This window comes from Hirundo rustica, chromosome 16 (genome assembly GCF_015227805.2).
Source record: "Hirundo rustica isolate bHirRus1 chromosome 16, bHirRus1.pri.v3, whole genome shotgun sequence".
Classification (NCBI taxonomy): Eukaryota; Metazoa; Chordata; class Aves; order Passeriformes; family Hirundinidae; genus Hirundo; species Hirundo rustica.
In genome coordinates this window covers 7,344,645-7,364,517 of record NC_053465.1, presented here as the reverse complement: position 1 = coordinate 7,364,517, position 19,873 = coordinate 7,344,645, and the positions used below count along the sequence as shown (strand labels likewise).

At 57.9% G+C, this 19,873-nt stretch overlaps 1 protein-coding gene across 8 annotated transcripts; it reads left to right on the top strand.

The window, feature by feature from the left end:
* Positions 1–438: 438 nt before the first annotated feature.
* Positions 439–18,866, top strand: BCL2L1 (BCL2 like 1). 8 transcript variants are annotated; one of them, XM_040080253.2, is made up of 3 exons: positions 439–587; positions 1,557–2,225; positions 17,108–18,866. In XM_040080253.2, exons 2-3 carry the CDS (start codon positions 1,668–1,670, stop codon positions 17,243–17,245), a joined length of 696 nt encoding a protein of 231 aa, XP_039936187.1. In that variant the 5' UTR covers positions 439–587; positions 1,557–1,667; the 3' UTR covers positions 17,246–18,866. The 8 variants fall into 8 exon arrangements, with proteins under 8 accessions (XP_039936187.1, XP_039936188.1, XP_039936190.1 ...); XM_040080254.1 differs by having other exon boundaries at positions 441–587; positions 1,562–2,225; XM_040080256.2 differs by lacking the exon at positions 439–587 and adding an exon at positions 684–744.
* The last annotated feature ends 1,007 nt before the right edge of the window (positions 18,867–19,873 follow it).

Below are 19,873 nucleotides of genomic sequence, written 5' to 3'. Positions count from 1 at the left end.
CGTTATCGACCCCATGTGCTGCATAATCTTCCCCGTAGCATTAGAGAGGGATGAGTAGCCAGCTGTTAACGGCAGGGCAGGCCCTGGCTGCCACAGTCGCTTTCCCTCAGCCCCGCCACGGGCTCCCTGAGCATTGTGGAGACACAAGACACCCCACGTTAGTCCCGGACTGCTGAGAGGGGAAGGCGGCCGTGTCAGCGGCAGGGCCGTGCCCACAGGGCGCGGCGAGAGCGGAGACGGGAGCTGACTTCACCGCGGCCGCCAGGGGGCGCCAGAGCTCCGCCCTCCGCCCGGCACCTTCGCGCGTGCGCAACGGCACAGCCGGCAGAGCGCGTGCGCACTGTGCCCCCGCGCCGTCCAACCGACGCTCCTCGCCCAGCCTCGAGGCGCCGTGCGCACGCGCACCGCCCCGTCGCTGCCCCCTCCCACCCCACCGCACCCCCCGGGCCGCTCGGCAGGCGATGTGGAAGGAGTCCCCGGACTGCTGAGCGGGCCGAGGCCCGGCGGGGCTCCCGGCGACCTCCAGTGTCGCTGCCAGCCGGGCCCGCGCGGCAGAGCCGGGAAGGACACGGACCCTCTGTCGGGCGGTGAGCTGAGGGGCGGGGCAGGGTAAGCCTTGAGTGACGCGCGGCTCAGCCAAAGGGAGAGGGCGCTGCCGGGCCCCCGCCCCTCTCCTGGCCGCTGATTGGCTGGCGTGTCCGCGCGGGCGCCGTGTCGGCCCTCGTGCGCGGCCCCGCCCCCCAGGTACGGGGACCGGTGGGGCCGTCCGGGGACCGGGGGGGGCGTTCCGGTGGCTGGGGAGGGGGTACGGCGGGTCTGGGGGAAGCGGTCCGGTGCGGGGAGCGGTCCGGTGGCCGGGAGGACCGGCTACCCCCTGCGGCGCTCCCGCCTGCCGCTGCCCGGCGTGTCACCGTCCCGGCCCCAGCGGCAGCGCGCCGCCGACCGGGACTGGAATCGTTCCCGTAAGGACGCAGCGCCGTGTGGCGGCACCCTCGGTGGCGAGCGATCGCCGGTTTTGAGAGGTTTATCTCCTCCGCCTGCGGGGAATGAGGGACTGCGGGGCGGGGGGTCTCCGGTTACCGTCAAACCGGACCCTCCTGGGGCTGCCGTGATCCTTGGGTAGCGCTGCCCGCCCGCTGCCGTCGCTGCAGCCCTTGGGTAACGCCGGCAGACGGGGGCGGGGGCGCCGGGCCCTTTAACGGGCGGGGCGAGGCGGGGGCGGTGCTGTCGCGGTCCGGGCCGACCCGAAGCTCCAGCAGAACGAGAACCGCCTCCGCCCCGGCCCGCAGCCGGCCTGCCAGGCACAGCCCGCACCCGGTGAGATCTGGGGTCTGCTCGGAGCGAGCCCAGGGGTCCCTGGGGTTCGAGGCTGGTTTCCGGGGAAGGGGGTGTTGTGGTCGGTTCTCCGTGCGGCTTCAATCTGGTGGCCCTGAGCCCCGGCGTTGAGCTGCGGGGTGATCTCAGTATAATGATAAGCTATCGGTGGTAATGGCGCGGGTGCATCTAAGAGCTGTGGCATTAACCGTTTCGGTGCCTCTCTTCTCCTCTGTGCTAAGGTCAGATGTTTCCATCGGTCGCAAAGAAGAGGAGCGGAGTCGGGACCTGCTAAGCGTTGATCTGCTTGTGCTCCGGACCATGGACTCATTGAGGGTGTCCCAGGTGTGAAAATGTACAGCAGCAACCGGGAGTTAGTGATTGACTTTGTTTCCTACAAGCTCTCGCAGAAAGGATACAGCTGGAGTCAGCTGGAGGAGGAAGATGAGAACAGGACTGACTTTGCAGGGGAGGAGGACGAGGTGGATGGCGTCCTCAACGGGAGCCCCTCCTGGCACGCGCCTACCAGCCACATAGTGAACGGAGCCACCGTGCACCAGAGCAGCCTCGAAGTCCATGAGATCCGTCGAGCAGCCGACGACGTGAGGCAGGCGCTGAGAGAGGCGGGGGATGAGTTTGAGCTGAGGTACAGGCGGGCGTTCAGCGACCTCACTTCCCAGCTCCACATCACTCCCAGCACAGCGTATCAGAGCTTTGAGCAGGTAGTGAACGAACTGTTCCGCGATGGAGTGAACTGGGGCCGCATCGTGGCTTTCTTCTCCTTCGGAGGAGCCTTGTGCGTGGAGAGCGTTGTTAAGGAGATGCGGGTATTGGTGAAACGCATCGTGTCTTGGATGACCACGTACTTGACCGACCACTTAGATCCCTGGATCCAGGAGAATGGCGGATGGGTAAGAACGCCTCTCTTTGGTGGGGGTGGCTGCCCATGCCCTCCCTCACTCCAGGCTGGCAGTGGGGCCGGTCAAACCGGAGCGGAGCTCCCTGCAGTGTTTGTGCTAGAGCTTGTCCTATGCTTTGCAGGGAGCATAAAGGGGTGTATGATCTTGCCCTCTGTGTTTTTGACACTCTGTCCCAAAGAGGGTCAGCCCACCGTATTGACACAAACAGTTTGTGCTCAGATATGTTTTTCTCCATCCCTGCTTTTTCTCCTTCTCCCTGGATGTTATGTAAAAGACCTGTTTTTCCAAGAGCCTTTGGAAATCTAATGTCATCCAAGCTTGTTCTTCAAGCAGAGCTCTGCCTCTGGGGCATGTTGCTGGTGTCATTAACAGCAGGGAGTGGAGCTTCCTCCTCTCCAAGGCAGTGTTGTGGTGGGCTGGCTGGTGATTTGCCGAGGTAACAGCTACTTCTTCATTCTGGGAACAGCATTTGCCTTGCTCATGGTGAACTGTATCCCACAGCAGATCCCGGTGGGTGGGTGGGCTTCTGGGACAGTCTGAGCTGGTGTGGTGGGAGCCAGGCCTGAGGTGGAGGCAACCTCTGCGCTGGGGAGCTGCTAAGCCCGCAGCTGCTTTTCCCTTGGCAGGGAGCAGTGCTCCCAGCTGCCCCAGCAGCAAGCCCTGGGAGCTCTCAGTGGTGAGGTATTAACATGAATAAGCATTTCTTCAGGAAGCATTCTTGAAATGCCGGGTCCGGCTGTGCGGTGCAGCCTGGGACTGCCGGCGGGAGGTATATGACCTACAGATGTCTGAGTTTTCATTTGGCTTCTGCATCTTAGTGATTCCCTGCTGGTGTAACCTTTACCGGTTCCCACTGGAAAGAGTTGATGCTGTCAGGCATTGGCATCTAAACAGTGGGGAATTGCCTCCTTGCTGGGAGCTGAGGCCTCTCAGCCCCCATTGGCAGAGCCCAGCATTTTGGGAAGGGGACCGGAGCCTTTGAGCCCAGCATTGTGCTCTGCACCCTCCTGACAGAAGAAGCCCCCCCGAGCTCCCCGTGCCTGGCTAGCAACGCTGGGGACCCCAGAGGAGAAGGGGAGCTGGTGCACCCAGGGAGAGGGAACTGGTTCAGGAAGGGTGAAGGAATTCCAGGAATGTGACCGCCCTGGGGCACTGCCTGGGTGGGGCTGCTCAGGCAAGGAGAGGAGCTTGGTTTCGATTAATAACCCAGGATCTGCTGGCCATTTCATCTGGCTGTATGTGGCCCATTAGCTCTCTCATCCTGCAGATAACCCTGGCCAAATGCAGAGTTCTTTCCCCCTCCCTCTGTTTTTGGCTTTTAGAGCCACAGATTAGTCTTGGAATTAAGTGATCAAACTGAGGTTTCCAAGCTAGTGTGGCTGTTGCTGTTAGTGACGGATTGGGCTGTATCCTGGAGACCTAGGCGATAATGCAATCTGATTTTTTGTAAATGAACTCTCTGGGGGATTTAGATTAAATCACTGGTGGAAAATCACTGGTCCCTGCTTGAGGGGAATGAAACACCTCCTCCCTCTGTTCCCCACCCCCAACCATCAGGATTCAGACTCTTCAATTTTTTTGTGTCTGTCTCTAAATTAATTGTTTGGAACAAATATTTGTTCAACAGATTGCGGAAGGGTCAGGACTCCTCTCTATCTGACCCGCCCACCAGCTCTCGCTTTGAAAAACGCCGGTTCCCACTCAGGGGACAGCCTTGCTCTCTTGTTCTAACCTTGAACCGGGCTTTTAACTTCTCTGCCCAGGTTGTGCCGCTGCCTGGGCTATGCTGGGAGCTGAATGGAAGCCAGGCAGGGTGGTGAAGGACCGAGTGTGGGGAATCCACACCACCAGCCACCAAAATACCAGTGCTGGGCAGTGTTGCTGCTGCCAGCCTGTTGCAAGCCCTGACTACTCATTTGACATCTTGGCTGTAGCTTTTTTCCACTCTCAGCTTTCATCATATCCCTTCCTGGAGGCATCCATGCCACTCCACACCAAGGGACAGAGGCCGTAACAGCTCCTGAGTGCCTGACGTGTGGGGCGTGCATGGGGATGCTTTGCTTTCCTTTGCTCTCGCAGGATTCCAGCTGCAGGGAGAAAGCCCTGGCTTTCTGCCAGCTCTCCCTGCAAGAGGAGTGCCACCCTGCCCTGGCTGTGATGGAGCCATCCCTCTCCTGCCGCCCTGTTTGCACAGGGAGTCTGTTTGGTGCATTGGAGCTGTTAGAGCCTGTCCCATTCAAACAAAGCACTCCCGAGAGGTGCAGCAGGCAGCTCCTGGTGAGAGAGATGCAAGTTCTGGCAGGCCTGCTTGGCAGGGCCCAGGTGGTTTGTGTTTTGGAGCACTGCAGCACTTCTCTTCCTGGAAAGCCCCTCTGAAAGAGGGAAGGAGCATGGCTCCATAGCAAGTGCTGCACAGCCCGGTTGTGTAGGAAGCTCTGTTTCATTCCCCACCAGTGGAACAAAGGCAGCATAGGAGGGCCGCGGGGTGCAGGTGCCTTTGGAGGCTCCTGTGTGCTGGGCTGTAGCAGTTCTCTTGAGAAACCAAGTTTTGAGGTAAAGGGAAATAGTAAATCTTGCTTCATAGCGTCAACATAGGAGTGTTTTGTCTATTTACTGGCTCTGCCTTGGTTCGCCCTCTGCTCTGCAATCTGGCACTGGGAAAACAAACAAACCAGAACAACCCAAGGGGAACATTTAATAACCAGCCAGAAGAGAGCTGCTGCCTTGGCAAGCCATCACATCCAAAAAGGAGGCTTTCCAGGGGCAGTTGCTTTGACCAGGACCAGGTCCCACTAGCTGTGAAGTTGAAATGGTGATGCCAGTGGGAATTGGGAGTCGTGGAGGGAGAAATCTGGTGAATGGGAAGGAAGGAGGGGGAAGTGCAGGGTAAACGGGAGAGAGCCTGGCAGGCAGGGATGTACTGACCGTGCTTAATCTGTTTGAGAAAGGAAAGTGAGCAGTAGTTCCTGCCTGGCTGTGACCCTCCAGTGCATGACAGCTTTTCCTTCAAGGCTAAATCCACATTCAGAGTGGGATTTTAAGGAGGGTTTTCTGGATGAGCTTGGAGTTAGATCTGTGGATATAGAGTCACGAGGTTTGTGGGGCATATGCTGGGGACCAACATGCTGGGGCTGTGTCAGGCTAGAACTGAGAGCAGATAGCATCTTTAGCACCAGTCTGTGATATGTGAATCCCAACAAACTGCACTAGGCTCATGGAGAATGAACTGCTTCTGGCTCAATGCTTCCTGGGTTCTCAGCTGACCCTGGCCACACAGGACTTGGTGTGCTGGGACATGTGTTGTGTCACCCTGCAGTGGACTAGAAGCTTGTGATTCTCTTTGGGGAAAACCCTTTGAAGATGTCAATATAGCAAGCTCATTTTTATCTTTTAAATTTTTTTGCTGAATGGTAGGAAATGACTCAGCCTGTGTCATATGACAGCACACAGCTGGGATTTCGTCCTGTGCTCTGGCTCCAGGTTCCTCAGTGGTTTCAGTTGAGAGTTAGACTTTGACTCTCAGTTCTTTGGAAATGCTTTTTGGCCTTGCACCTTGTGTCCCAGGTATCCTGCACAAGCTGTCCCTGCCACTACCACATTTTCTGGCAGTGTGGTTTGCCAGCATTCTGCCCTTCTGAGTGTTACAGGTTGGGTTTGGGGGATGCCCCAGCACTTCTAATCCTGTTTGAGATCACAGCCAGCCATTCCGCATGGTGGTCAGCATGCAGCAGAACGGACTCAGTGGAAGTGACTGGGCATAGCCAAGGCTTTGTGGTCTTGAGGATGAATCCTATGGCTTCATCTCAGGCTGAGAGAATTGGGGTTGTTCATCCTGGAGAAGAGAGAGCTCCCTGCCGGTGCCTGAAGAGGCTCCAACAGAGCTGGAGGGGGACTTTGGACAAGGGCATGGAGTGACAGGACAAGGGGGAATTCCTCCCCACTGACAGAGGGTAGAGTTAGATTAGATATTAGGAAGGTTCTCTGCCCTGTGAGGTTTATGAGACACTGGCACAGGTTACCGAGAGAAGCTGTGGTTCCCCTGTCCCTGGAAGTGTTCATGGTCATGTTGGATGGGGCTTTGAGCAACATGGTCTGTGGTGCTCAGCTGTATTATTGCTTTGCACTTTGTCCTCAGTAATTAATTTACAGCCTTGATCCCTTGCAGCTGAGATGATGGCCCCACTGTCATTGTCATTTCATGGGGTGAAAAATACACTGTCCTCCTGCCAGTGGGGTTCCCCATACCCCTTCTCAGTCCTGGATATTCCTCCCTGGCTGTGGGAGCTGCCAGCAGTGTCCTGGCTCAGGCTGTCCTGCCTGGAGCACCCAGCCCAGGTAGCGGTATCCTCGCTGACTGCTGGAGATCTGGGCTCAGCCTGCAGATCCCTGGCAGCTCCTCACCCAGCCTTCGACCTGGGAGGCTTTTCTGCAGTGCTCTCCAGGAAATGCCATTGGAATGACTTCCACTGCAGCTTCCTGCCCGGCCCACAGCAGCATTCCTGCCGCTAGACCAAGAGCGATGCAGGGGCTGATCTCAGAGCTTTACTCTTTACCCCCTTTACTCGTTCTCCTTCTTTGGGGCCCTCCCTGTTTTCCTTGCTGCCTCTTGGTGTGTGGTGCAGTTTGATTACGTTCCTTAGATCTGTGATTACAGCAGGCGCCTGGAAAGCCAAACTCCTGCCCTTGGCTGGCTGTGGCTCAGAGCAGCCCACTTAACCCCGGGGTCTTTGAGCGAAAGGGATAGCGTTTCCTTTGCTCCCAGGGGAGCCACTGGCAACTCTGATTCGTAAAGCACTCTGAGGCTCTTTAATCCGAAGAGCTGAGTGTCATTTAAAAAAAGACCTGTGAAATAATTAACAAACTGTTTCTTGCTGCTCTGTGTTCACAGCTGCTCTCAGTAATGTCATTCCGCCTGCTCATCCTGCTCCTCTCTGATGCTGGAGCCGGGTCCCTGGAGCGCTGCCCGCGCTCTCTCCCTGCTTCAGCAGCAGCGGGGTGTTCCCAGCACAGCAGGAGGGGTGGGTGGGAGCTCTCTTTTCCCCAGTGGAAGCTGCAGCTTACTGTGTGTGTCTGGGGTGCTGTGCCTGATTTCCGTGGAGCTCCGGTATGGTTTGTGTACATGGTTTCCCCTTGGGAGCAGCGACACGCCTGCAGCGCACACTGAGTGCAGCTGAATGGTGGTGTGGTGCTCTGAGACTTTTGCTGAAGCTGAGAAGGTTTGGTTTCCTTTGGTTTTTACCAAGCAGCTGGCGGCTGTAAGCACAGTCCCATCTTGACATTACAAAGAGTATTTCTCTCGCAGCTCTTTCCCCACTAGCTGTAAAGCCTGAGTATTCCCAGGAGAAGCTGGGGGAAGAGAAGGGATGGATATCAGTTGTAGAAGTGTTGCAGACCTGCTGAACCAAGAGGCGAGGGATTAATGGTGGCCTCTGCCGTGGGAGCAGAAGGGGGCTGGGGGCAGCTGCTCTGTCCCCTCTGGGGACCCCAGAGCAGCCGGGATGTTGACCTACCTGCTGATTCAGGGCGAAGGTATTCCCTGCGGGTGGCTCTGCCTTGCGATAGCAGGAGAGCAGCCACTCTCCTCCACCCTCTGCTCTCCTGCTCCACCCTCCCACAAGGGAGGGATGTTGCCCTTAAAAACTATTGTTCTGAGCCACTAAAGATTAACGCACAGAGAGGAGGGCACGAAAGGAAGCGGAGTCCCTCAGCGCCAGAGCGCTCCTTGCTTTACTGCCCTGACCTTGAGCAGGGAGACTTCCTCCTCCTTGCTCCTGACCTGGAAGGATGTGTAGAGGGGTTCTTGGTGCAAGATCTCTGAAGTCCTGCTCCTAATCATCCTTGAGATGCCAAGAGCTCAAGTTAGGGAACATGCACTCCAGAGGCATGGGAGAGCTTCTCCCACAGTGCACCCATGGAGGGGGCACGGGCTGGCACCCATCGCGGTCAGGTGGGGAGAAGGGGTACTCTCTGCCACAGCAGAACAGCCCAGCGGAACGAGGGTGCCAAGGGCTGCTGGGAGGCAGAGCCGTTAGCAGATGGCTCCAGCTGGGCTTACCGGAGAGCAGGTGTGGGTTTCGGGAGCAGCCTTTTAAGAGAGATGTCAGTTTTGAACCTGGGAGGCTCAAGGGGCTGAGCCGTAGCTGCCACAACTCACATGCTGGGGAGCTGTGACCTAGTTGTGCTGTAGAAAAGCTCGGGTTTATTTTTTATTTTTAGGTATTTTGCTTATTTTATCCTCATGTTTAATTTAGTTAGCAAAAAAAGAATCGGAGGGCTGAGCAGTGCTGGGAAGGACTGCCTGCAGGCGGGAACGCCCGCTGCAGCTCCGTGTGCAGCCAGCATCTCTCCAGCCGCCCGTGTCTTCCCTCGGACACGTGCTCACGTGTACCAGCCCAGTGCTGTCTCTCAGGATCTCTTTAATGGGAAACCCAGTGCACTCAGCGCTGCTGCCTGCCTCCGGGGTAGCGAGGGAGGGAGGGAGGAGCGGGATTCGGAGCGTTAACCAGAGAGGCTCCCGTGGCCACAGGGACTGTTTGAATGTTGTGCTGTAACTGGTCTGCCGTCCCTCTGCTGCTGGGATCTCTGAAGCTGGAGGAGCTTGGTGTTTCAGGGGGCTTTGGGCTGGTTACTTTTTTGACTGCTGCTTGCCTCTGCACTGGCACAGCGTGCCCAGGGAAGGGTAATGGGCTGTGTCTGCAAAGAGGGAAGTTTCAGGGGGTTGTGCGATTCCCTTGGGGAGAGCTCTTTGAATTTATTGCATTATCCTCCTTCCTGCTCAAGCTTGTGTTTCAGCTGTGTCTGCAGACATAGCTGCTGATTTAAGTAGATCCAATTAGTAGCTAGCTCCTGGCATCAGTATCCTGCTTGGGGAGATGAGCCCTGGAGATGAGGAGCCTCCAGTGGGAGCAGGGCTGGGCTCAGCCTTTCAGCCCCCATTCCCGATCTAGGATGGACCCAGAGCTCACAGCCCTTCACCTGAGCTCAGAGGGAAACCGAGGCAGGTGTCCTGCTCTGTGCTCTGCCTGGCCAAGAGCAAAGAGCAGGCAGGTTCTCCCTTGCCTGGGTTCCAACTGCTGCCAGACAGGTGCTCTTAAGAGTGAAATTAAATACTCCAAAACATGACAAGCTGGCAGCAGGCAGGGCGTGGAGCAGGAGCAGGGGCTGGAGCTGCTCACACTGGGACTGTGCAATAGGCCTGTGGTCAGAGCCGTGCAGTGAACAGGCCGTGCAGTGACCTGCCTCTTGTGGTAGGACTCAAAAGGGAGCTGCTGGAACTGGCTGCTTCCTGAAGGAGCATGGAATGGTTTTCTTCTCTGGTGGATGAAGGGTTCTTTGTGAAGCTGAGAAGAGATCTAGGCTGGCATGGAGCTGGCTTGGTTTGAATGTAGCTCATGCCATGATCAGGTGGAGCAGGACAGCTGTCTGCATTGCTTCTGTGAGAGTACCAGTCCCACTTGCCCATCTCCCTGGTTTGTGCCACCACTGAGGCTGAGGAAGACTGGGGACACTGCCAGTATTATGCAGGGAGCATGTCTGGTGGCAGTACTCTCCGTGTGTGACTCGTGGTGAGCTGGCTCAGGGTTTGGGCTGGGATGTGGGTGCTGGGTGTGTGTGTGGCCCTGGGCAGTGCCTGGGTGACATATGACTTACATACGGAGAAAATGAGGTGTTGCTACCTGTAAATCAGCTCTCAGGGAGTGTTGCAAGTGCCTCCATCTTATACTTGTGTGGCTCACCAGTGTATTAAACTTGCTGGAGAGCTAATGTCTTTTAATAGAGCAACTGACCTCATTTAGAAGCTTCCAGTGCACCAGCCAGTGATTATTTCATGCAACAACATGCATGGAGGAGCCCAGGGCAGAGCACAAAGTCTCCTTCTCATGCTGCACTGCACTTTCTCCTGTTTGCTGCATCAGCTGCCTACTGTGCTTCCTGCCCTCAAGTCAGCAAGGATTTTGCTAAGAGACTTTGTGGCTTGAATAATTTGAGATTTCATGGAACTAACAGGAAGTGAAAACAGAATGAGCACATCTTCCTCCTCTTCCTGCACCTCCACCCTTTCCCCTTTTTCATTCAAGTGGCATGTAAGAATTACAGCAGCCTCGTGAGGTGCCGGGGCCAAAGTGGGAAGTGGTAAAGCTTGGCTGTCGCTCCTCCAGGATGCTGGTGGATGAGTGGCTGAGGCAGGATAGCCAGGCAGCTCTTCCTCATGATCCGTCTCCTCTGGAGATCATCCCTGCACCCAGCCTGGCTCCCTTGAGCCCTGGTAACACCAGCATTCCCTGTGGGGTGGTTTTGGTGAGGCTCACGGTGCGGGTGAGGACCAGAAGGAGCTGTCAGCATCGCCCCCTCATCCCCTTGGCAGGAGGGAACGTGGCTCAGCAGCCGGGCACACGTGAGCATGGCACGACTCCCCGGCGCAGGTTTCCCCACGGTTACACAAGGGCACGATTGCACAGGAGCTCTGACGTCCAGGAAGAGCAATGACAAGGTGAAAATTGAGCTCTGTTCCCTGGGTGCCGGTGGCCCTGCTGAGGTGCTGTCCGGCACAGCGAGCTGGCCACGGCCCTCCACTCCCCGGCCCCGCGGGCGGCAGATAACCGGGACGTGAAAGCAGGAGCCTTCCCTGCCCCCCGAGCGCGCCCCTCGCACAAAGGCTGCTCTGCTGCGGGGCTCAGACACCATCTGTCCGGTGGGGAGAAGCATCAGAGGGACCGTCTTTCCTCGGACTATTCCACTTAATGCCCTTTGGAAAACAATCCCATTCCCAGCAGGTGCTAATCTCTTGAGTGGATCCGGCTCAGCCAATGTGTTCTTCGCTGTGCCTTTGTACCGGAGCCGTGTCTCCTGCCATCCTCTCCTGCCCTGCGCAGCGGGCCCAGTGCTGGCCAGGGCTGCGGCACCTTCGGGAGCCCTCAGCCCGGTTAGCTCTGGGAGGAACACTGATGAAAGATGGATGCAAGTGGATTAGTCATTCACATCGTCTCCGGCTTTAATACACATGAATGTTTCAGCAGATTTCTGGAACGGAGAGTGCAATTCCCTGCTCTCCATCTCGTGCTGCGCACAGCAGTCTCCCGGGGCAGGGACGGGGGTTACAGCTGTCACCGTAGCCTCTTTCATGTATTTGGAAAACGCTGAAATTGTGCTGAATGGTGTGGGGTTATTGCAGGTTCCCTGGAGCCGGTGATGAAACCAGTTTGACAGAAGGCTGCCGTGGCAAGGATTAGGGCTGGAATGTGCTAGTGAGGGTTTGTTTCTGGTTAGAAAAGAGCTGGCTCTGGCCTGGGCTAGGCTGGAGCCCCGCAGGTCTGCTGGGCTTTGGCCCAAGGGGCAGCCTCCCAGCCGGTCCCCCCACACTGCAGCCCCACAGCAAAGCCTGAGTGAGAGGAGAAAGAAGAGGGGATGTTCCTATTTAATTGTCTCTTTTGAATTTATGGCTGCCTCCTTCCCAGTCGAAGGTTTCAATGACTGCCCTGGCATTTGGGCAGGGACAGCACCCCAGGGTCCACAACACCCCAGCACCAGCTCCAAGGGCAGGAAAGGCAGGAGAGGCAGTGGGTGGGTGGCATTCCCTGCCATTGTCATGGAGATCAGCAGCTGCTTCCCTGGAGGTCACCATTTGCATAACAGTTAGAGCTGAGTCTCTGGAGTATTTGCACCTGCAGCTGCTGTCCCCAGAGCCCCTTCCCCACCCCGTTCTGAGCCTGCCTGGGGTTGCTGGTGGGGACCAGTGGGGTGAAGCTCTGATCTTCTCTGCCTGTGGAAGGGGGATTGGAGCTAGATGATCTTTAAGGTGCTCTCTAACCATTCTGTGTTTCCATGGCGAGGGTCAGGCCTGCCTTGAATGGCAGGTTCCCTTGCCATGCTCCTGAGTCAGGTGCTCACCTTGACCTCCACTGCCCAGCGCTGCAGGCAGTCCTGTGAGCTCTGCAGTCACACTCTGTCCCTGCTGCCCTCCTGTCAGGGCTGAGAGTGGTGGGGGCCACACGTGGATACAGCATCGGGGGAGCAGGGCAGTGGGAGAACCTCTAGGATGTCTGTTCCATTCATATCACAAAGGGACCCACAGAGCTGTGTTTACAGGATTCCCAGTGCCTTTGGGAATACTTATGTTTTCTTTTATTCCTAAAGCTCTCAGCTGCCTTTTCCCCCCTGTGCTTCACCTCCAGGTTCACATATGTCAGCCCCATGTGGTGAGCTGGCAGCCCAAAGGGGCTCTGGGAGCAGGTTGCTGTCGATGCAGGGCTTTGTTGTGGTCTGTGCTGAGCTGCTGCCTTTCTTTTTCCCTCCTTGTCTTGCTGCTCAGCACAAAACTGTTCCCAGCATCTCATTAACAAATGTCTGGTCATCCAGATGACTCTGCTCGCGGCCGGCGGTTGCTGTTAGACCTCTGAGCAGGAACACAGCTGTACTTACGGTGAAGGTAAAACAGAAACAGCCTTGTTTTCAAGGGAAACATTGCCTCGTGATGAGAATGCCTGGGTTGGGAGTCAGATGCTGTGGCTCATGCTGCTGGCTCGCACACAGCTCTGGGAAAGGCACTTAACCTCCCCACAGCTCTGTCGATCCATTTGGGAGCAATGCTGACTTATCTCAAGGGAGGTTCTGGGGAACCAGCTCATTTTTGATAAAGCACATCAAGATCCTTGGGTCAGAAAGGTTGTTGTGCATGCTGAGGTGGGGGCTGGGGGTTTTGGAGCCATGGGAAGCTCCAAAGCTCCTGCAAGTTCATCTGAATACTCCTGCTAGAGCCTGGCTCTTCTCTGCTGTTTTTCAGAGCTTTGTCCTGGTATCTCAGTGACCTCCATACCCTTCACCCCCTTGTGCAGAGCAAGCTTTGAGTCCCAAACTGCCAGAGCCCTCCCCTCTCTGCTCTCCTGCCTCACCAGAGGCCAGATGGGAGTTTATTGCCCACATCTGCTTCCTTCACCTGCCCTTATGGCTCAGTGCCACCGAATCCTCTTTCCCCAAGTGCTGGGCCTTATCTTGAAAGAGGAACCTGCTCTGTTCACCCTGAATGGGATCCAGCAGCTGTTCTCCCTCCTGCGCGGGCAGCGCTGGTGAATGAAACCAACCCAACAAATGAGAGCCTCAAATTTTAGGTGTTCCCCTTCCCAGGCCAGGATGTGAGTAGTGTCTCAGCCAGAAGTGGTACTTCTTTAGTCTGCTCTCCCGCCTGAGTCAGAGCACTTAGGTCAGACCTGCTCCTCTTGCCCTTTTGTCACGGGGTTATGTGTGGGCACTGGGCAGTGTTTAAATGGTTGCTTCATCCCCCACAGTGCTGGGTTGCAGTTTGGGGCTCTGTGAGCGTCCAGAGAACTTTTGGCACTGCAGAACCTCCCTGCCCCAGCTCTGGGAGGTGGTGGAGCCTGACCCTCCAGCTTCTCTGCCTCCTGCAATCAGCATGTGCTGCAGGAGGGAAGCACCCCCTGCCCCAACTCCTCCAACAAGAAAATGTGGATTCCTTCCCCAGCTCTGGGGAGGAGAGGCAAAGGCAGGGGGTTGCCTCTTGCATAGGAATAAGATCTCTGCTTCCTCATTGCCTGCTCCGGAGCATCCTCCTCTCGGACGTGTCAGTCACCCGGGGCGGGGAAGGGGATGTGACGGGCGTTCTGATGGAACAGCCTGTTCCCTCTGGTGGAAGAGGCCCACGGATTGAGACACAACGTGCTGTTGCTACCACAGTCCTTGTGATCAGCTCAGGAATTCCAAATATTTCCTCTCAGATAAAGGTGACTGGGGGAGGCCAGAAATATCTGGACGTGTCTGGGCAAGCCTGGGATCCAAACACCAGGCCAGAGAGGTCAGGATCAGTCCTGGGAGTGCTGGGCTTCAGGTGCGGGGCGGCCGAGGCCCGGGCTGGTGTGGGAACAGAGCAAGCTGCTTTTCCCTAACCTTCAACCTGCCCCCAGCATGGGCAGGAAGGACGCTCCTGCCTGTTTTCCCACTCCCTCTGCTCTGGGATCTGCTTCTCAGGGGACACATCTGGGATCGAAGTTGTGCAGTGGCTGAGCTATCACAACTCCTAGGGTGGTTTCCTCCGGGAAGGGCAAGGCATTCTTCTCAGGTCCCCTATGGCCCCCAGCTGTGGCTCCAGCAGCTGCTGCTCCCTTCTCAAAGGAAGGAGAGGGGCTCACGTCCCCTCCCTGCCCATGCCGGGCTCTGGCTGTGCTCCTCTCCGCCTGTAGCACCCGATAGCCCTGCGTTCACTGTGCGCCATTTATCTCCCCTGCAGCAAACACTTCCTTTTCTTGGAAGCAAGGGCTTCTTGGAACTGCCTTTCCCCAAGCTCGGCAGCACATGCCATGGAAAAAGCAACATGGAGAACCGGCTGCCAGCCCTCCTTGGCTCCCTGCCCTGCCGGGGGGGCCTCTCCTGGTGCCTGCCCCACGGAGAGGCTGGGCAGATGCGTGGCCCTGTCCACCACTGCAGCACTGGGGGCACGTCCCTGCTGTGGGTCGGGAGGAGCCTGTACAGATGTGTGGGGCTCTCAGTGGGGCAGGTCCTACTGAATCCCTGAGGAAATCAGATTTTCTGGGGAATACATCACAAGGATGCGGCTGCCTTCCCCCATCTGAGCATTCTGCAGGCTCAGGTGCTGTGAGCAAGTGGCTGGGATGTGTGTCCAAGGGAAGGACCATCCCTGGAGCGAGGGCCCAGGCACTGAGAGATCAAAACATATGCTGAATTTGAAGGGACCCACAAGGCTCATCAAGTCCAACTCCTGGCCCTGCACAGGACAGCCCAACAATCCCACCATGTGCCTGAGGGCATGGTCCAAGTATTCCTTGAACTCTGGTTCGGGCTTGGTGCCGTGACCACTGCCCTGGGGAGCCGGTTCCAATGCCCAACCAGCCTTGTGGTGAAGAACCTTCTTCTAACATGCAACCTAAATCTCCCCAGACATAAATGTTGTAGGGGTGGTGTTTTTTGTACAGGTGCCTTCTGCCCCAGTTCCCTGTGCCCTCCATCCCTGCCAGCCTGCTCTCAGTTTGGTGCCACGGCCGTGCCCTGTCACAGCTCCATGCTCATCACCACCTATCAGCAGAGGGATTTCCTGTGCCAGAATTTAAAATATATCCTTCTTGGGTTTGGGATCTGCTCCTGTCCCTCTCCTTCAGCGCATCACTCACTGTTCCCTGGGTGAGTGGACTGGCAGCAGGCAGCAGCCCTCTCCTTTCTCCCTGGACAGCACCTGCCTGTGAGCTCCATCCTGCCCATTCCTGCAGGGCCAGGACACAGTACTTCACCTCCAGAGATCCTGTGCCAGCTGGCAGGCATGGTGGGAAGCGAGCTGCCTTCTGCCCCTCTGTAGGTGGTGAGTGTCACGGGGATGACTGTCATATCCCTGAAGAGGACTCTAAGTGAGGTGGCAGCAGTGACATACCCCAGGGTGAGTTAGCAAAGTCCCTGTGTCCCAACACTGCCCTCGGGTCTGTGGGTACCTCCTCGTGGTCATGGGGTGTGGAAGGCAGCTGGGGGAGGTGTCTGGTGGGAGATGGAGAAGAGCTTTGGCAGCAGAGCTGGGTGCTGAAGAGCACAGCTTATCAAGGACCGGATCCCCTGTGGTGGGGAGCCCCGTGGCCATGGAGAGGCCATCCCAGCTCCCTGGGAGTAAGCATGCAGGTCTGCTGCATACCCTGCTTTGAAAAAGTCTGTGTGAGCTTGGTCATAGGTATGTGGCAAGGTGAGGAGATACCCCACAAGCTGTGAGCGTCCTGGGGCTGTTTGGTGGGAGCTGGGAGACTTGGCACCGTGTTCCATTGAAGAGTGCCACCTGGACGCCAGGCACGGCCTGAGCACCAAACTCCTCTAGTCCTGCGGCCGGCCGTGGGCAGGTGTGGGAGGCAGAGTGCTGGCAGACCAGGCTGGCAGGAATGCTCCCCCTGCCTGCACAGAGGCCGTGGCGAGGCGTGACAGCGTCAGCCGGGCTTATCTCTGCTTTCCCAGAGCAGCCGGGTTACTGGAACTGCATTCACTTATCGGGGAGCAGGGGATCTTGCTGGGAAGATGGGCTCAAGGTGCGACAGCATCAAGGCCCTGCTGACGCTGAGCTGCTGGCGGTCCCTGAGCCTGGAGCTTGCAGCTTCCTCTCCCTCCAGCCCTGCACCTCCTGCTCAGCCCTGATAAACCTGAGAGATCCTGGGCCACGTTGTTTCCCTGCTGACTGCCATGGGACCCCTCCTGCCCTGCCGTGTGCGGCTCAGGGACCCCAGCAGCTCTCCTTACGATGGGCTGAGGTCTTCCCAGCTCCTGCTGCTGCTGGAGATGAAGGGCTGGAGATGAAGGGCTGGAGGCAGCCAGCTTGGACGAGCCGGGCCGGAGTGACTGCATTCCTGGCCAAGCCTCATGCTTGGCCTGCTCTCCTGAAGCCGTGGGAAGGCAGTAGCTTAGCGACCCAATGTCTGCCTTCGCCACAGGGATTCGTGAAATCCAGCTCGTGTTGTGGAGTAACCTGCGAGGGCCAGGATGTGGCGATGCGAGGTGGGAGGCTGCACTGTGGACACAAAATCACTGGGGGGATGCACGGCGTGGGCTTCTGCAGCCGTGGGCACCGGCCCTGCTGCTGCTTCCACAGGCCTTAGCCAGGGAATGGAGCCCAGCGGGTTCCCACTGCGATGATTTCTATCACACTTGGATGCTAATTTTAGAGAGCTGAGAGCACGTGACGCATCCCCTGCCCTGCCCGCGTGGTGTTCTCCTCGCAAATCCTTTCTGGCATCCTCTTCTCTCATGACTGTGCTTCTCCCCTTACCCTGTGTGCGTGATTCAGAGCGAGGAAGCACAAGGCATCTGTCATCTGCCCTGTCCCCACCACCGCTTTCCTGCCAGCCCTTCCCTCTGTGCTCACCGCTCTCCTCTTCCCACAGGAGCGCTTTGTGGACCTCTATGGGAACAATGCTGCTGCCGAGGTGAGAAAAGGCCAGGAGACCTTCAACAAATGGCTCCTGACTGGGGCGACGGTGGCCGGAGTGCTTCTGCTGGGATCCCTGCTGAGCCGCAAGTGAGCCGCCGCCGCCGAGCCCCCTGTGGCCAGGACGGCTGCGCCTTCACCGCCACATCCACTACACTCCGCTCCCGAGCACCACCACCGGCGCAGGGGGGCAGCCCCTCCATCCCGGCCGAGCACCCTGCTCCGTGGAGTTTTCTCCCTCGTGCCGCCAGCTCCTTTTATTGTAGCCCGTCTTATTTACTGTTCCATTGTGTTTTAAAGGCGCTGAGGCCAATGCAGCACTTCAGCCACCGGCTCCCAGCGCCGGGAGATCCAGGCAGCCGGGGGGGGCACAGGCTAGAAGGTGTCCCAGCCCTGCAGGGTTCTCCAGATAATTTGGAAGAGAATAAACAGACTTATTTTTGCATGTGTGAGTGCGTGCGTGTGTGTAGATGTGTCACTAATATAAATTCCCCAGCCAGAGCAAGGGTCAGGCTCCATGCCCCCGTCTCTGGCATGCTCAGGCACCAGGAAGGGGCAGGCTGCCTAGCAGGGTGCAGCTTCCCTGCAGCATCCCTATCCTGTCCTTGCTTCTCCAGTCCGAGTTCATCCCTGTGGCAGGGGGAGCAGGAGGAAGAGGCAGAGGCCAAGGATGAGGAGCTCTGCCCTTGGGCAGCCCTGCGTGAATTCCTTTATCCCCACGTAGTTACTGGGAGCTGTGGCCTGTCCCAGATGAGGATGGTGTGCCAGGCCCAGGGCTGTGCGTGGTTTGAAGGGTTCTTTGTCCTCTTCCTCCTCCTCACTCCAAATGTAGATGGCTGTGGGACAGTGCTCATCTCTTCTCAGCCTGCTCCTCTGGGCTGGCAGAGGGAGGCAGGAGAAGGGGGAGAGTGCTTGCCCTTGGCACAAGGGGCTTTGCAGAGAGCTGGGGCTGTGGTGTCCGGGAATCCAGAGCTGGGGATTGGAAGGGTCAGGGGAAGCACCCTCACAGGGGTGGCAAAGCCCAGGGAGCAGATGGTTCACAGGGTGAACGGGGAAGCAAGCCTAGGGGAGATGGGAGCAAGGGTTGGCACTGGCTGAGAGCCATCTCCACCTCTTGGGAGCCTCTCTGGGGACAATAGGAGCTGTTGGCCTCTCCACTGCTGTCCCGCCTGTTCCCAGTCCCATAGTGCAGGCAGATCCCTGTCCCCATGCGTGGCTGTGACGGCTGCATGCAGTGACTGAGGTGTCTGGCTTCCCTCCCACTCATCCCCCATGCTGCTGCTCCTGCTGCTGGAGCAGGGAACCTCCAGCCTTTGAGCTGAAATTAGCTTCCAGAATAAACTCCCTCATCCTTCGGAGCCCACCGCGGGCAGACACAGCTGTCCGCAGCTTGTCCGTGTACATACGTCCCGCGCTCTGCTGTACATATACGAGTAGTTTTTAATTCATTTGTGAATACTATTAATGCTATTTTTGTTATCTTGTCTGTCCGTATTTATGTGTGGGACCGTGCTCCCTGCAGAGGCCAAGCTGGGATGGAGGTGGGGGGAGAACCGGAGGCTCCAGGGGGGTTCACTTGGCCACAGAGCACGGACTCGCGCTCCTCATGTCGGAGCCGCTCAGATCCCGCATGGGGAGCACGAGGATTAGCATTAGCCCATTGAGCGCTTCGGTTTGCAGGTGGAGGTGAATCCACAAATAAATTTGTCATTCGAGCTGCTGGTGGTGCTGTGGTCTTTGCAATCGTTGGGAATTTGAGCAGCTTTGGACCCAAAGGAGTTGGCTTCAGTGGGATGGATGGATGGATGGATGGATGGATGGATGGATGGATGGATGGATGGATGGATGGGTGGATGGGTGGGTGGGGTTCTCTCCCTGCCCAGGGAAGGGTTGAGGGGCTCCAAGGGCAGTTTGCTGTGGTCCAGAGGTGTGGTGGTGGGGTGGCACTAAGGGGTGATGGGGACAGGAGAGCCCGGGGCAGGCTCTTAGCTGGGCTGGGGGTGCTGGTTTTGGGGACATGGGCTCAGCACCCACAGCCACTTTGGGAGGAGGAGGGCAGGGGTCTCACGGCCTCACTGGGACCCACAGCCCCCCACATTCCCGGGGATACCCCTCAAAAGAGCACCTTCCCTTTGTGCGGGGCTCATTGCGGCACGCTTTGGACCACACAAACACTCGGGCATTTTTGGGATGCCACGAGCGTGGGGAACACCGAGCCACCCCGCATCCCTCTCACGGCAGGACGCGCCCAACTCAGCTCCCCCAGAGCCCCCTCCTTGTCCTTTCCGGGGGACGCCCGGAGCAGGGGGCAGCGGCCGGGCCCCGCGGGCTCCGTGGGCAGGCGGGGCGCGGTGGGAGCCCGCGGACACGAGCACCATCCCGTGGGCAGCGGGAGAAGCTGCGGCGGAGCCGCGGCCGCAGCGGCTGCGGGGAGCGCGGGCACAGGGACCCCCGTGACCAACACAACGGCGAGGATTGGGGAGAACCCCAGTCCCCGAGGGCCTCTAGCCCCGTGCCCAGCCGCCCGCAGCCTCCCACCGGGGACGGACCCCACCACGGCACAGCCACAGTCCCTCGCAGCAGCGAAGCTCCATCGTGGAATCGGGAATGGGACCCTGCCTGGGACACGCGGCCGAGGGGGCTCCCCGAGACACCCCGAGCACACAGGGCTGAGCTACGCTCCCGCTTTAATCCCTGCCCAGGATGGGGCTCTGGGGGTCCC

Bases quoted from the DNA above. Each gene is read 5' to 3' on its own strand.
- BCL2L1 (XM_040080253.2), top strand. From the start codon at position 1,668: ATGTACAGCAGCAACCGGGAGTTAGTGATTGACTTTGTTTCCTACAAG. The intron at 2,226-17,107 runs GTAAGAACGCCT...CTCTTCCCACAG, and splicing joins TCCAGGAGAATGGCGGATGG to GAGCGCTTTGTGGACCTCTA.